This window comes from Canis lupus, chromosome 17, assembly GCF_011100685.1.
Source record: "Canis lupus familiaris isolate Mischka breed German Shepherd chromosome 17, alternate assembly UU_Cfam_GSD_1.0, whole genome shotgun sequence".
NCBI lineage: Eukaryota > Metazoa > Chordata > Mammalia > Carnivora > Canidae > Canis > Canis lupus.
Genome location: NC_049238.1, coordinates 18734527 through 18751884, shown reverse-complemented (window position 1 = coordinate 18751884; position 17358 = coordinate 18734527). Strand labels below are relative to the sequence as shown.

The following is a 17358-nucleotide window of genomic DNA, read 5'->3' as shown; positions in this document are numbered from 1 at the left end:
TTCCTAGGCACAGGAATACAATTGGAGATTCAGTTCCCTAGGCCTTCCTCTCTCTGCCTCTAGTCTTTGCTTCCCTCTTTCCTGCATTGATTTAATTTTTACCCAGGTGGCCTCACTTGGTAGTGGGACAGCTCCAGGGTTACCTTATCCCAGTCTAATGAGTTTTAGAGGAAGAAAGACTTCTTTCTCCTGTCTTCAGTCTATCTGAATCCCAGGAAAGGATTCTGGTCCAGCTTGGAGGGAGGTGGGAGTGCCATGATTGATTGTTAGGCCTGGATTAAATGACTACGCCTGAGGGGGTGTGGGTAGACTCTGACAGATCCTCACAACTGCACAGACTAGGGTTGGGGCAGATGCTGTGGGAAAGATGCTGTTAGAAGATGGAAGGAAAATGCTAAACAAATTACCACGGGTTTCTGCTAAGGTGCTTATCTCTATCCCACATTTTAGTACTTTTCTTTACTTTGATATTTTGAGCTCTTTGAAGGCAAAAACTGCAAACTTGAGAGGAAGAGGGCCCTGGATTTGATCCCCTGCATATCTCTATGGCACTGCATAGAACTAGATGCTCTTAAGCAAATGTTTATTTCAATTCCTGTTTACAATACTTTTCATTATTTTGACTTACTCTAGTCATGATTTTAGGTAGATATTATCTTTTCTGTTTTTAGTTCTAAGTAAATTACTCAATAATTGCTTCTGTGTTTAGTTCAGCATCTTATTGAACAAGTTAGAGGTACTTGGTTAAACTACATATGTAAAAAATATCAAAATTCCTCTTCAAATAATCAGATTGTTTCCCCATATATTTTTTTAAAGATTTATTCATTTATTCTAGAAAGCGTGTGCTAGTGACAGGGAGTGGCAGAGGGAGAAGGAAAGAATCTTAGGCAGACTCCACACCGAGAACGGAACCCAGCACAAGGCTTGATTGAACTACCTTGAGATCATGACCTGAGCTGAAACCAAGAGTCAGATGCTCAACTGACTGAGCCACCCAGGCACCCCTGTTTCCCCATATTTTTAGTAATTGGGGTTTTTTTATTAAAAATAAAGTATCAAATCAAAGATTTGGCTTATGAAATTGGCTTATCTTTGTTCCTTAGAAGTGAATTTGTCCTCAGTGATTACAGGACTTAAATACTTCTATTCAGGATTTTTAAATCATCTACATATTATAAAACTTTTACTCTTTTTACTTGAGTTTAACTTGCTTTCAGATTTTTGTCTCTTAATGAAAATACCACATTAGTATATAAGACAATATTTAAATCAATGGTATATTGACTTATTCTTATTTTCTCCTTAGGAACTGAGAGAAAGCTACAATACACAGCAGTTAGCCCTTGAACAGCTTCACAAGATCAAACGTGACAAGTTGAAGGAAATTGAAAGAAAAAGGTCAGAGCTAATACAGAAAAAGAAACTTGAAGATGAGGCTATAAGGTAATACAGTTGATAAATTTATTATACTATATTACTATTAGAATTCTGATTTTGTTGCCCATATCTTTAGTTTGACTATGAGAATTTAATGGAAATGAAAGGATTATTTTTGATGCTAATTAGATTCTCAATTTGGGAAATTTAGTTCTTCTTTTAGGGACTGAGATTATAGTAATCAATTTTATGTTGCATTAGTGAAAAATAGAGGCTTTGGCATCAGAACTGGATTAGAATTTTTTTTTTTAATTTTATTTATTTATGATAGTCACACAGAGAGAGAGAGAGAGAGAGAGAGAGAGGCAGAGACACAGGCAGAGGGAGAAGCAGGCTCCATGCACCGGGAGCCCAACGTGGGATTCGATCCCGGGTCTCCAGGATCATGCCCTGGGCCAAAGGCAGGCGCCAAACTGCTGCACCACCCAGGGATCCCTGAATTAGATTTCTTGATCTACCACTTACTCTTTGGATGACCTTGGTCAAGTCATTTTACCTTTTGAACCCCAGTTTCTCCATCTGCAAAGTAGAAATATTGATGCATGCTTCTTAGGTAACTGTGAATTAAATAAAAATAATGTAGCTAATGAGCCGAGCACAAATGTCTTACACTCATCCTTTCCATCTCTCCATTATAAATCTATTAATTTACTGAAAGATCACAAAACCAAATACTTTACAGGTAGAATGTGTAATGCCATGTTGATGCAAGTCTCTTTGTACCACTGAGCTTATCAATTGCCTCCATTTATAGCAAGGAGAAGTAAGACAGTCATGGAATCTGAAGCATAGAACCATTTATTTAGAGGCTTAGCATGTTTTGTTTTGTTTTTTTCTGTTGTAAGGTCCTATATCTGATATGTTCCTCAATTCCCCCCCAAGTTTTCTGGTGTCAGAAATCAGTATACTTAATAAATACTAAGGAGCCAACATTCCTTTACCTTGGAGACAAGTAGACAAGTAATGCCCATGAAAGAACTAAGAGTTCCTAGGGAGGCAAGATGTGTTGTACATTACCATATAGCAGACCTCTGTTACCACTCCCAGCAAACTTTGAGTGGTCTCTGTTTGACTGTGATGTAGGGAGACTCTGGTTTTACTTCTTGTTCCTTGAGCTCTTGTCATTCCAGTAGGAGATGGAGACAACTAAACAGATTGCTGTAGTACTCTTTACTCCAAGGCCCCTACTTTTGTGGGCTCTGACAAGAGACACTAGAATAATATAGAAGCAGAAACAGTGAAGACTTCAAATTAAGAAGACTTTTACCTGCCCCTTAACAGTGCCACTGAACATTGCACAAGGAAACTGTGAAGTGACTATGTAGGTAGTCACTGTGTTCAGAATTTTCTCATGACACATTGCAAGTATCTTGATATCTCTTCATCACTGCTCATAATTTTTTTAGCCCAGCAACCCAGATGAGTAATACATATTTTCATTTCATTCATCTTCCTCACATGTTATCCTGCTATAGAAGAGGGAAGAAATCTGAGCAGAAACACATGTAAGATCAGTCCAAAGCTGAGTCTTAGAAATATAACTTGATTTCCTAGCTATTTGCCTAGGAAGGTTCCCTCCTTGTCCCGTGCTATTGGGTTATAGTCAGATTTTTACCCTGGAGATATGGCCTCTTTGCCCTTTGTCCAGCTTCTGAGGTACATTCTGTTTCTGGCCCAGTTTCTCATCTACTAACTCCTACATAAGACAGTATACCAAAATTTAATTTTATATTCTCTTAACTCTCTAGCCTTTCTTTATCCTAGTAAACACGTAAATACTTTGATAGTGTTGTTTATAATCTATGGGAATTCAAATAAAAGCTAGATTAGGTCATTTTAAGTGTGGAAGAATATCAGAAAAGGCTGCCGAGGAACTAACTGGGAAGTGGAGATTAAGAAAGATCTGCAGAGAAGTATGACCCTCAAAGGAGAGCCAAATGTCAGTTACAAAGTGCTAGGGGAAGCACTCTTTGGAGTGAGAAAGGGTATGGGAGGATTTGCAGAGTGTCAAGAGGAAGCTAGTCATAGGGTAATGAACCAGGAGTATGAAGTCTAAGACAGTCCAGGAATGAGGAAGAAAAGGTTGCTGAGTAAGTGGGTCTGCAGTTTTGGGGATTATAGAATTTCCAAATTTCTCCAGGAATTATAGGAATTGAGAAATGGATTTAAGCCAAGATGTCCTCCTTGGTGGGGCATAAATAACCACAACTCTCAGGCTGTATTCAGCCACAAGCTCTGCTGTCCCTGATAGTGTGAGCAGAGGCTTGGAGAAGGTGCTAAATTTAGTGATGACAGCTCCGCTTCCAAGTAAGACCATAAAAATACATGCCAGAAAGAAAACTATGGTGAACATTAGTTTTAATACTGTAATAGCTAAGTCTGACCAGAGACCATCTTGCCCAGCTAAAAACCAAGCTGCAGTTATATCACATCACAAACACATATGCAAGGCATGGACCTAATAATGGAAAAGACTTCCAAGGGACAATGTAGAGAGTAGGTAATCTGCCCAGAAGCATTTCCTATTTCCACAGCAATGACCACATCTTGAAAACAGGGTTTAGCTAGAAGAGTAGGAATAAGAGCTGGAATATAGTCCTTACGAAAAATCTGGGGAGAAAGGAAGAGCATTTAGACACACTTTTTAGATATGTTTTCTGAATAGTTTAGTTTCCCTTCTTGGAATTAGGAGGTTGGCTGACAGGAGGGAATTTGAGGGTTTGGGAAATTGTTGGTCCTACTCCTCAGCTCATCTGTATGTCCAAGGGTGACCTCAAGTAGTTGGTTTTCCCCTTCATCCATGATCCCCACTGTTTTTCCACATCCCCTACTAATATGTCTTTGCTATATAATAAGTATGTAAATATATAAGATTATATATAAGTACATAAGAAATATGTAATGTTTCTATAGTTTGTGAGGAAGAAGATCTGATATTTTGCTTAACAAAAATTTTAGGACATTATACAAACTCTTTTTTTTATGTAAAGGAAAGCAAAGCAAGGAAAAGAAAACTTATGGAGGGAAAGTCTTAGAAAGGAAGAAGAAGAAAAACAAAAGCGACTCCAGGAAGAAAAAGCACAAGAGAAAGTTCAAGAAGAGGAGCAGGAAAGTGGAGGAGAAACAATGTAAGGATAAGGATAAAAATGATAGATTTTATTTTTCTGAGACAGAACAATGAAAGCAATAACAAAAAAGGTTATGATGAGAGGAAAAAAAATTTAAGCAAATGTTAACCTTTGAGTCAGAAAACTTTTTCTAAATTAAACTTGGAGAAATGCATAGGCTTTATTAAAACAGACTGAGGGTAGAAGTCTTAAAACAACATGTAGAAAAGAAGATCATAATCACTGACTAGCTATGAACAGACCCTGACATGGTTTTCATAAGTGAAGTAAACATTTGTAAATAGTTTATTCAACCAGTGTTAACTAAACTGTTTGTTTTCATGAAAAAGCAGTAAAATTTTAAATCTTTGCATATTAAAATTTTCTCATATGCTTTATGATATACCTTAGAGTCCATTCCTGAGATACTTTACATATTGCTGTATCTGTTTTGGATACACAGATATTTGAATCCTTATTAATGATACATGTGTTGAAATTTCTGTAAGCTAAAGCATTTATTCTGCATATAAAATAAAATATTTATAATCTTATTAAGGCTAGTGTATCTGTGAGCTCTTCTGTTTTTCTTTTAGAACCGTCCTGGTAAACCTACAGCTTGCTCTTCACTGAACCCTGTTCACTGCTAACCTCATTTGCAAACTTTCTCTCTGTCTCTTCCCTGGTACATTCTGAGCGCCACAGAACAAACCTTGCTGCTTGGCCGCCTTGCATGGCTTAGTCTGCCACCACTCCTCCACCTTCCCCGGCGTCCCTGAGCGTAGCACACCCTGCAAGTCATGTCTTTGTTTCATTGCCTCCTACTTTACTGAAATTGAACGTCCTTGTTTGCTTTTATATTGATTCTTTGACTATACAAGATATTTAAATCCTAACAAGCCTATATCAAATGCATTTTCATTTTACTGTTTGATATTCAGTTTTTTCCTTTTGATTTTATGAGCTCTTTATATTGAGTCATCACAAAGATGTGTGTGTACATGAAAGTAGCAAATAATGACAATTATCTTCTCTTTAGGTGAGCCAGCTAGTGCTTTGGTGAATTATAAAGCACTGTATCGCTTTGAAGCCAGGAGCCATGATGAGATGAGTTTTAATTCCGGGGATATAATACAGGTAAGAAATAGTTTTTATTGTTCATGAGTAAGCTTAATACAATGTAATATATTACTTTCTTTAATAATAATGACTATCATTTTATATAGCGATTTACCATTTAAAAAGCATATCTTGGGGATCCCTGGGTGGCTCAGTGGTTTAGTACCTGCGTTTAGCCCAGGGTGTGATCCTGGAGTCCTTGGATCGAATCCTGCATCAGGCTCCCTGCATGGAGCCTGCTTCTCCCTCTGCCTGTGTCCCTTTCTCTCTGTGTCTTTCGTGAATAAATAAATAAAATCTTTAAAAAATAAAAAATAAAAGCCTATCTTGAACTTTATCTGATTTGGCCCTGATGACATTCTGCAGAGTAGCATATTATTACTGCCGTATTCTAGGTAAGGAAGCTTAGACTTACAGAAAATGTAATAGCAGGACAGTGCCAGAGTGGGTTGCAAGTACATGCCTTTGATTTCCAAATCCCATGTTCTTTACATCATGCTGTTGCATCACATCATAAGAGGTGATGCTGATTTTGTTATTTTAATAAATTACGGATGAAATTTGAGGAAACTGATCATTTTCTGGCAACCATTAAAAAATCAAAGGAGGTAGATTCTATAGCTCTAACTAGATGCAAGCCTTTGTTCTTTGCAACAAAAGGTCTTTATTATATAGTAACAAACCACATTAAAATGGATGAATAAGAGAAGATGCAGAGAATAGCATTTGATATAACTATTGTGATATAATGGAAAGAATACAGGCTTTAGAAACATACTAACTTGAGTTGTAGTCTCTCCTTCGGTTTTCTTCTTAGTAATTAAGATAATATTACCTAGAATACCTAGCCAGTGCCTGCTTTCTTTTATCCCTGCACGGTCACCAGTTTGGTGTATTTTACCAGTTACAAAGCAGATATTTAGTGATACTTGGCATAGGATTTACCAGAAACATCTGTTCAAACACTCAAGATGGTCCCCAGCTACACATTCCTTCTGTTACCATCGCTACCCCTGACAGTACCACAGTCTGGTGGCCCTCCTGTTCCTCCTCCACCTGTTGGTATGATGAAGTTGTGTTCAAGAATGAGGAGATGCAACCTATCTCTGGGCACATTTGATCAAAAGCCTACTTATATTTTTGGTTATATCTTTTATTTATTCTGTCAACAAATATTTTTTGAGGACTATGCTAGGCTAGGAATATAGTAAATAAGACACAGTCTCTGCACATAATGAGCTGATAGTCTGATGAGAAATATATTCTAATACAGTAGAGGAAGGATGGTAGTGGAAAGCTACCAGCAGACCACCCCCATGTCATCAAGCCAGTCTAGTGGCAGTGACAACAGGAACATTATGTTAGCTGGATATTTATTTCCTTATTCTTGGTAAGATAGGAGGCAAGGTCTGATCAGTTTAATGGATGAAGGAAGCAGAAGAGATTTGATTGAAAGTGAAAAAAGATTAGATATCCCACCGAGCCCTGGTAATATTTTCCATGACAACCTGTTTTTCTAGCGTTCATATGTGTTAATGGTATTTTTGAAGTAATAGTTTACATAAACCTGTGAGAACTTAGGTAAATTTTCTAGTTTAAGTCTACGTAGATTGACAAGTAAAATTTAATTAGGGCTATAAATAACAGATGTGCAGTTGGTTAAAATTGACTCCTCAAAAAGCAAACTTGGTCAAATTCTAAAGATTAAATGAATGGGCCTTTTCTTCTTAGAAAGGTAAAAAATATTAAGAAAAAGTGTTAAAGAAAGTAGGCTTTTAAAAGTTTGTAGGAGGGATCCCTGGGTGGCTCAGCGATTTGGCGCCTGCCTTTGGCCCAGGGTGTGATCCTGGAGATGCGGGATCGAGTCCCACATCGGGCTCCTTGCATGGAGCCTGCTCCTCCCTCTGCCTGTGTCTCTGCCTCTCTCTGTGTGTGTGTCTCTCATGAATAAATAAATAAAATCTTAAAAAAAAAAAAGTTTGTGGGAAAAGGAGGAATTTAGTGTTTGAATGCCAGTATTCATACCTGTCAATGATCCTTGCCTTGAGACCAACGTTTAAATCAGGTATATTTCTGTGCATGCTTACTTTATGTTGCATAATTCCTTGGGGTCTTTTGTGTTCCTCTCTTCATTTTTAGTGCTCTGGCTTGTCTAATTTAAACTTGTCTTGGGCAGCCCCGGTGGCCCAGCAGTTTAGCGCCGCCTTCAGCCTGGGGTCTGATTCTGGAGACCCGAATCGAGTCCCACGTTGGGCTCCCTGCATGGAGCCTGCTTCTCCCTCTACCTGTGTCTCTGCCTCTCTCTCTCTCTCTCTCTGTCATGAATAAATAAATAAAATCTTAAAAAAATAAAATAAATTTAAAAAATAAACTAGTCTTAAACTAGATATACAGGATAATATTTTAGCAGTGATTCCTTTTGTTCTATTTCAGAACACTATTTTATAGTTATTACTTATGCTAGCTCTGATAGTACTAATAAGTGAGTTTAGCAGGGTTGCAGGATAAAAGATCAAAATATAAGACAAATGTTCATAGTTTTATTTGTAATAGCCAAAAACTGGAAACAACTCAAATACCCATTACTAGGTAAGTGTATAAACAAATTGTGGTATATCTATACAATGTAATATTACTCAGCAATAAAAGGGAAAATAAATGAGACTATAAATCACCTATGTGTGTTACCAGTTGAAAAATAGTATTTAGAGGAAGTTTTCTGGTTCAGATCTTAGTTCAAGAAGATTCTGTGATAGGAACAGAAAAAAACTAAGCAAAACAAAAATTAATGATTAACTGTAGGAAAATAACAAGTTTGTAAGAAAGGAAGTGTAATTATTAGAACAGTGCATGATTCAGATGTGAGAATTTATTTACATAGTCATAAAAATGTAAACATTGAATATAATTTAACCAAAAATTTGAGATAGCAGTATTGATAGAATAAGAAGATGCAGTACAAGAGAGTTAAGAATGTTGATTTTTCATAACTAAAAGCCAATAGATAATGTCTAAAATTGAAACATTCAAGAAATAGTAGTGTAGGGGTGCCTGGGTGGCTCAGTCGGTTAAGCATCTGCCTTTAGCTTGGGTCGTGGTCCCAGGGTTCTGAGATCGAGCCCCGGTCTGAGATTGAGTTCAGGGTACTGAGCAGAGAGCCTGCTTCTCTCTCTTTCCCCTTACCACTTCCCCTGCTTTGTGCTCTCCTGCTCTCTCTCTGTCAAATAAATAAAATAATTTTTAAAATAGTAGCATAAATACATTATTTAGAAATAGAGAAGATAATACAGAAAAACAACTAAGAATGGCAAGTTACTATGAGGACTGGAAATCAGGGCATAATGAGTGATGGGGTCTTCCATCATAAGCTATGTAGAATGCTGCTTTTTTTTTGTAAACTATGTATTTAACTTGGATAACATTAAAAATTAAATTTTAAAAAAGCACTTGTCAATCATTAGAGATAGTGATCTATTAATTTATAGAAAATGCGTTAGTTTTTTAGTTACATGGGCTTAATTCTGAAAATGAGGCCACTATATCGTAGTCTACATTTCCTTCCTTTGTAAACTTGTGGCATTATAACCAATATTAACCCTTCTTTTTGTTTCTGTAGGTTGATGAAAAAACCATAGGAGAACCTGGTTGGCTTTATGGTAGTTTTCAAGGAAATTTTGGCTGGTTTCCTTGCAACTATGTAGAAAAAATGCTGTCAGGTGAAAAATCTGTGTCTCCTAAGAAGGCCTTACTTCCCCCTACAGTATCTGTATCTGCTACCTCAACTTCTTCTGAGTAAGTATTCAGCTAACAGTGAGTTTTACATAGCTTTGCAAATGTATAAATACCTAATAGGTATTCATATCAGCCTGCTACTTAATCATATTATAATCTATGCTGGGCTCTTCAAGAGTACCTTTTGTTCCAAATTTCATACTGAAATTTAATAAATAAAAATGTAGATGTTTATGAATTCTTATTTCCACAGTTGTGTTTAAACAAAAAGTAAATTTTATACAAATAGAAAATTTGTAGTACTTCATTAGATTTTAAATGATTAAGTATAATTATGCGAAAATGTTGTGTTTACAGATCACTTTCTTCAAATCAACCAGCATCAGTGACTGATTATCAAAATGTATCTTTTACAAACCTAACTGTTAATACATCATGGCAGAAAAAATCAGCTTTTACTCGTACTGTGTCCCCTGGATCTATATCACCGATTCATGGACAGGTGTGTATCTTTAATTTTTGCTTTATTCTTTCTTTTTTTTTTTAAGATTTACTTATTTATTTTAGAGAGAGAGCACAAGCAGGGGAAGGGGCAAAGGGGAAAAAAACTCAAGCAGACTCCATGCTAAGCACAGAGTTTGACTTGAGGCTCAATCTCACAACCCTGAAATCATGACTTGAGCCAAAATCAAGAGTTACACACTCAACTGACTGAGCTACCCAGATGTCCTTGTGTGTTTTATTCTTGGACATTGCTCGTGTTGACATAAAATAGAATGAAGATTTTATACAAAGGCATCATTTTACTCATTTTACCAGAGTTTGTAGCATTTGGTTTCTGTTCTTATTTATGTGTGATGTATAAATAAATAATTACTTAGAAATTTCTCAACAATTCATTTTCATAGCATCCAGTTGCTATAAGCTAAGGTTTCTAAGCTCAAAATATCATCTTTACAAATCTGGTTGTGTTATTATTAATTTGTAGTTATTGTAAGAAGATATTTGGACTTGGGAGTTTTTTGTTTTTTGTTCCTAAAAGAGTCATTTGTGTGGGAACTCTGTTATATATATATATATATTTAGCTTCTGATTTAGATGTAACCATTTCAGACATTGTTACATTAACATTATTGAAAAGAAATCACAGACTTTATTAGAAAAGAGTCCAGAGATTTTCACCTTCACTCAAAATCATGTTAATTACCTGATTCTATGTTCCAGGAATTTCAATATGTGCTAGAAATTTATTGGAAAAAAAAAATCCCTGCCATTAAGAAGTCGTAATCTAATGAGACAGACACAGAAATAAATAATTGTAGGGTGCCTGGGTGGCTCAATTGTTTAAGCAAGTGCCTTTGGCTCAGGTCATGATCTCAGGGGCCTGGGATCGAGCCCTTCATCTGGCTCCCTGGTCAGTGGGGAGCCTACTTCTCTCTCTCCTCCTGCCCCTCCCCTCCCCCAGCCGCTTGTATTCTCGCTCTCAAATGAATAAATAAAATCATTTAAAAAAAAAAAAAAAGAAACAGTGGTAAAGTGTAAGAAGTATTGTAACAGATTCTACAAAGTCTTGAGATATATAGAGCCGAGAGAGAGATCTCATTCAGTCTGTGGGAATTGGAGCAGAGTTCACAAAAGGCCAAGTATTTGAGCAGGACCTTTGAAGATAAGCAAGATTGTAGCAGAGAAGGAAAGTGAAAAAATAATTTGGGGAGGATCAGTGGGACATGTTAACATAAGGAGTTTATAGGATGAGAATTGTTTATAGTATGGCTAGAGTACAGGATTCATGGAGAAAGGGTCAAGAAATGAATTTAGAGGTTGAAGTTTATTTGTGAAGTGTTTCATATAGTGCCCAGCAACCTGGCAGTGGGCAACCCCTGAAAGTTTCTAAGAGGTGTATATTTTAGAAACCTAACTCCAGCAGTAGTAGAAGGGCCAGATTAGTGGAAGGAAGCAAAGGAGGGAGATCAAGTAAGGAAGGATGTGCCAGTACTAAATAACAAGAGAGGATGATGTGAAACAGTGCCACAATAAAGAAAATGTATAGAAGAGGAAATGGATTTTCCTTCCATACATTTCCAGGGTCTTTAGCTCAAGTAACGAGTAGCATTGTCTTGGGTGGGCATTGCAAGAAGAGGGGATTCGTGGATTCTAAAAATGATATATCTCACATGTGCAACTTCACTGTTTTAAAGACAACCTGGTGAAAAGGCCCAGTGAGCAGTCTGACTTACATGTCTGGAGCTCAGGAGATAAAGTTAAAATTAAGATATATATTTGAGGGGGATCCCTGGGTGGCTCAGTGGTTTAGTGCCTGCCTTCGGCCCAGGGGATGATCCTGGAGTCCTGGGATCGAGTCCCACATCAGGCTCCCTGCATGAGGCCTGCTTCTCCCTCTGCCTGTGTCTCTGCCTCTCTCTCTCTCTCTGTCTCTTATGAATAAATAAATAAAATATTTTTTTAAAAAGATACATATTTGAAAAGGCATAGATATAAATAAGATAATTTAGGGAAATCATGTGAAACAGGAGAGGAAAGGGCCTGGACCAAAGAGAAGACCTGTCAATCACCAGAGAAAGTGAGCTTTCGGAATGGCAGGGGTGCTAAGTGATGTCAGCACTGTTCAGATATCAGAAAATAAGACTTTGGAAGAAGCTTTTTAGGCTTTGATGTTATCAATGACCTTGTCAAGGAGAGGTTCAGTAGTGTGGTGAGTGCAGAACCTCGATTAAAATGGATTGAATTTAACACTATTGTATCTTTAAGGAATTTAGAAGTAGAAGTAGAGAGGTGGAGAGATTGACTATTATAGAGAAGCACTTCACGATGTTACAAAATATTTTTAGAAAATAGAGGGCATAATAGAAGATTCAGAGCATGGGTAGAGAGATTAGCCTTATCAACAAAACACTCCTTCCTCAGAGAGGAGGCAAAGAAAGAAAAATGAGTAAGAATAGGAGGAGGAAGATCAGGGACACAAAGCAGAAAAGTGGTGGGAGACAACACAGCCGCATCTCTACTCCTGGTGGGGTAAGCTCAAGTGACCACAGCAAAGAGCCATTGGTAACTGGGGGAAAGGAAGGGTCTCTTTCCACTTGTTTACGATGTCTGCCTGATGGATTTATGAATACATTTCTTGAGTGCCCAGTATATCTTCCATCCCAGTGATGCTTAATACCAAGCTGTTGCTTTGAATGGTAGGTGTTCAGTCTTTAACTTTTAACACAAAGCTACTCAAATGTTGTCTGTCATATATAATTTTAAATTCATTAATAGGTGAAGGTTAAGTCACCACCACGCCAAATTGGTCCCTGTTTAAACAGTAAGTTATGTATTAGGAAACAGAAATTACCTTTTTTTTTTTCTTTTTTAATTTTGTGGTTTTGTATTCACAGGGACAAGTTGTAGAAAACCTAAAGGCACAGGCCCTTTGTTCTTGGACTGCAAAGAAAGATAACCACTTGAACTTTTCAAAACATGATATTATTACTGTCTTGGAGCAACAAGAAAATTGGTGGTTTGGGGAGGTACATGGAGGAAGAGGATGGTTTCCAAAATCTTATGTCAAAATCATCCCTGGGAGTGAAGTCAAGCGGGAAGAGTAAGCATTTTGTGTTTACATGAGATGTGGATGTTGGTGTTTTCAGTAATGAGTCAGCAGCCATGGAACTACTGGCTGTACCGTAAAATAAAACAATTATGCTTGAGTTTGACTATCAGAAGGGTAATTCCTAGAGTGAAAAAAGCATGCTTCAGATATTTATATCAGTTTTAGAGTATCTTTTATTCTAGTTATTTCAGATTGCTAAAGTTTTCAAAGTGCTTAAAATTTTACATCTGTTGTTTTCTTTGTGTCATCAAGTCAGTTAGAGGAGTTACATTTCATTCCTTTGGAACATTTCTCCCTTGTTTACTGCGCATTGTCGGTATTTAAATGTTCACCGAGAAGCTCTGTCTTTGTCAAAGTGTAGGGTGTGCTGTTTCTGGGCCTCTAGAATACCTTGTGATCAAACCTCTCTTGTTGCTCATAACAGACTGGATTGTAGTTATCCATTTTCTTACCCCTGTCCCTTATGAGATCGTAAGCTCCAGAAGGGTGCGATCCATGTCGTCTTCTTGTTGCTTTTCAGTTTTTCCCTGCCCAGTGTAATTTCATTGCATAATAGCCTCTCCATCATGTTGGTTCAGTGAATACAGAGAGGAGTCATGAACTGTCAGTTGAATCCGTTTTTAAGTGAACAAGTAAAAATTAGACAAGGTCTCTGGCATTTATTTCTCAGTCCATAGAGGAGTGAAATCATCAAACAGTTTAAAGGTGCCTGAGATCTTTAAGATGTTTAAGAAATGGGGAGTCTAGGGACACCTCAGTGGCTCAGAGTGAGTGGCTCAGTTGGTTGCGTGTCTGCCTTCGGCTCAGGGCATGATCCCAGGATACTGGGATTGAGTCCCCTGTCGGGCTCCCTCCAGGGAGCCTGCTTCTCCCTCTGCCTATGTCTCTGCCTCTCTCTCTCTCTGTGTCTCTCATAAATAAATAAATAAATTTTTTTTAAAAAAAGTAAGTACTGTAATGTAGCAATGGGCAATTGTTTCTGGCGTTTTATATGGAAATCGATCTAAATAGAAAAGTTATCTGATTGAATGAAAAAAGTCATTAGAAATCAAGAGGCTTGAGTTCTATTTTTTGTCTGGCTATATGGAACAACCTCCTTCATCTGCAGTTTTCTAATAAGATAAAAAGAGTAATCTTTAAAAACCCTTTCAACGCTGAGACTCTGAATTTTTAGTTGAAATGCAGAAATTTACTTTTCAGACTGACATGGAATTTTAGACTTAGAAGTAAGTGATCATAACAATTCAGAGCTGACATGTGCATATTGGCACTGCGCCAGGCCCTTTCTAGGAATTACCTTACTTAAACACCATAGCACTTTATGGAGTATAAAACTTAAGCACAAAGACAGTAAGTTTAAATGCTTTTTCCCCCTAACTTTTCGTTCAATTACTGATCTTTTCTAACAGATGAGCCATGTAACTTGAAAACCTGCAGTAATGGAGAGTTCGTGCCCTAAACAAGGCAGTCTGTTCAGCTGTGCCATGAGCTGTAGTAAGGTTCCACTCTGTTTCCCTGAGAACTGCCGTATTGTATCATTTCCTTAAGGGTCCTGGAGAATGCATCCTACAGATGTCTAGTTCTTAAATATGACAGTCTTCCAGATTTTTAAAAAATAGTTTCGGGTTAAATTGGAAATTAAAGCTTTACCAATTATGAAAAATAAAGTTTTTATTTTTGTATGTTTAAATGTGTAGTGTGCTCTAAACAGATAGTAAAACGTATACTGTCCTTGTTGCTCCCTATACCAAGCCACGCCCCCTATGAGAATATTTTAGCCTGTGTACTGAGACAATATTTGAATTAACTTTAGAAAGCCCTAGAAGAAAGTACTACAAACACCCACTATATCACCTTTCTTGGTTTTTGCTTGTTGATCTCTTTTTGTTTCATTATTATTTTTTGAAATTTGTTTGTATATTTATTTGACAGACCAGAAACCTTGTATGCAGCTGTAAACAAGAAACCTACCTCTGCAGCCTATACAGTTGGAGAAGGTGAGTTTTTGGCAATTTGTAAATTAAATGGGTGTCAAATTAGCTATTGTCTAATTATCTGACTTCCCACAGTTATTATCCCCTTGCCCCCATTTCTGTGTCTTCATTGTTAAAGTGAGTAGGAGAACCTGCCTCTTATCTATTTCATATGAATACTGAGAATATAGGGGAAAAAAACACTTTTAGAAAATCAGTGCTATAAAAATTCAGCATGGACTTGATAAATAAGATCATAAATTTAAAAATGTAGCAAGATAGCATGAAGGCTTTGTTTCCCTGTTTTTTTTGTTGTTGTTGTTGTGTTTTTTTTTCAAGATTGATTGATTTATTTATTTATTTGATTTATGATAGTCACACAGAGAGAGATGAGAGACAGGCAGAGACACAGGAGGAGGGAGAAGCAGGCTCCATGCACCGGGAGCCCGACGTGGGATTCGATCCCGGGTCTCCAGGATCGCGCCCTGGGCCAAAGGCAGGCGCCAAACCGCTGCGCCACCCAGGGATCCCTGTTTCCCTGTTATTAGATATCTAGGTTATAGATGTTCAGGATAATAATCATTAAGTAGGGTTTGAAATCAAGGTACACTTTATCATAGTTATTACAAAGAAATTTGAGGGGGATTGTTTAATAACTTATTTTTTATTTTAATTTATTAAAAAATGAAAAATTATCTACCCTAAGTTTCAGACATTTGTATTTAACACTTACATAGCTTTATAAAGGAATTATATTTGTCCATTGTAAAATTAGTTGAATAGTAGAAGTCTATTTTGTTTATATTCCTGCTCAAGAAAATCAGTTTAATGGTAAAATAAACGATTTATTCGGTATCTACTATATTAAGGATTCTATGCTAGAACCTGAAAAACACAAGGATGAAATTTCCCAAGTCCTCATAATAGACTGGAGAATATAGGCATACCATTGTAAGAAATTCTATAATGAATAAGTAGAACTTAATTTTGAGTAGGACCTATGAATTTACATGGCAGTGCTAGGAGTAGAGTTTCACATAATGACAACGGAAGAGAAAGCTCTTGTGGACAGAGGGAAAGTCATGAGCCAGAGCATGGCTATGTTAGGGAGCTCAGATCACCAGCAAGGCTGGAACCATAGGTTCACTATGGAATGAGTGCTGTGAAGTGAGCCTGGGAAGGTAGCAAGGAGTGTTTGGGAAAGACCTTGCTTATTGCAGCATACCTAAACCTTGTGGGCATTTTTGGTTTTGTTAAATCACCTAAATTGAGTAATACTGGGAACATGAACAGTAAATAAGTTGTAGTAGATGGTGTTCCTGGTCATTTCTAGTTATGATGTACAGATAAAATTCCATGTTGACAAATAAAAATATTTAGAAAAGAATGAATTAGTTTACAACCAGATCATTGACTGTTTATTCTAAGTAGAATAACTGGGGTGGAAACCAAAGCCAATACATTTTTTTAAAAGTCAGTATGTATTGAGCATCTACTCTGTGCCAAGCACTGTGCTAAGAGCTAGATCACTGTGGTAGAATTTGGCCACTAGTACTGATGTCAGCTGAATGCTGGGCATTTCCATAACTGTATATATTAAAGAATCAAAGAGAAAAGAACTTAGCATATTAAAATATATTTTGTATAAGGAAGTTGAAAAAATACTTTAATATCTTGACTATAGAGATGCTGTGTTTTTGAATTTTTTTATTTTTATTTATTTGTGATAGTCACAGAGAGAGAGAATAAGGAAGTTGAAAAAATACTTTAATATCTTGACTATACTGGAGGGTATTATGCTGAGTGAAGTAAGTCAATCAGAGAAGGACAAACATTATATGTTCTCATTCATTTGGGGAATATAAATAATAGTGAAAGGGAATATAAGGGAAGGGAGAAGAAATGTGTGGGAAATATCAGAAAGGGAGACAGAACATAAAGACTGCTAACTCTGGGAAATGAACTAGGGGTGGTAGAAGGGGAGGAGGGCGGGGGGTAGGAGTGAATGGGTGACGGGCACTGGGGGTTATTCTGTATGTTGGTAAATTGAACACCAATAAAAAATAAATTAAAAAAAATATCTTGACTATAGAGATGCTTCTGTCTATTTGTGTTTTTGAATATTTTTTTATTTTTATTTATTTATGATAGTCACAGAGAGAGAGCGAAAGAGGCAGAGACACAGGCAGAGGGAGAAGCAGGCTCCATGCACCGGGAGCCCGATGTGGGATTCGATCCCAGGTCTCCAGGATTGCGCCCTGGGCCAAAGGCAGGCGCCAAACTGCTGCGCCACCCAGGGGATCCCTATTTGTGTTTTTGGATGTGATAAGACGATGGTGATGATGATGATACAATGAGGAAAAAGAAGAAACCC

The 17358-nt window shown here is 37.1% G+C and overlaps 1 protein-coding gene across 1 annotated transcript in view; it reads left to right on the top strand.

Annotated features, from left to right (window-relative positions):
* ITSN2 (intersectin 2) overlaps positions 1-17358 on the top strand; it is a 102227-nt gene that overhangs the window by 37907 nt on the left and 46962 nt on the right. Inside the window, 8 exon segments of the mRNA XM_038560916.1 lie at positions 1310-1446; positions 4431-4545; positions 4547-4568; positions 5587-5684; positions 9283-9458; positions 9756-9900; positions 12797-13002; positions 14944-15008. Coding sequence (XP_038416844.1) covers positions 1310-1446; positions 4431-4545; positions 4547-4568; positions 5587-5684; positions 9283-9458; positions 9756-9900; positions 12797-13002; positions 14944-15008 — 964 coding nt within the window.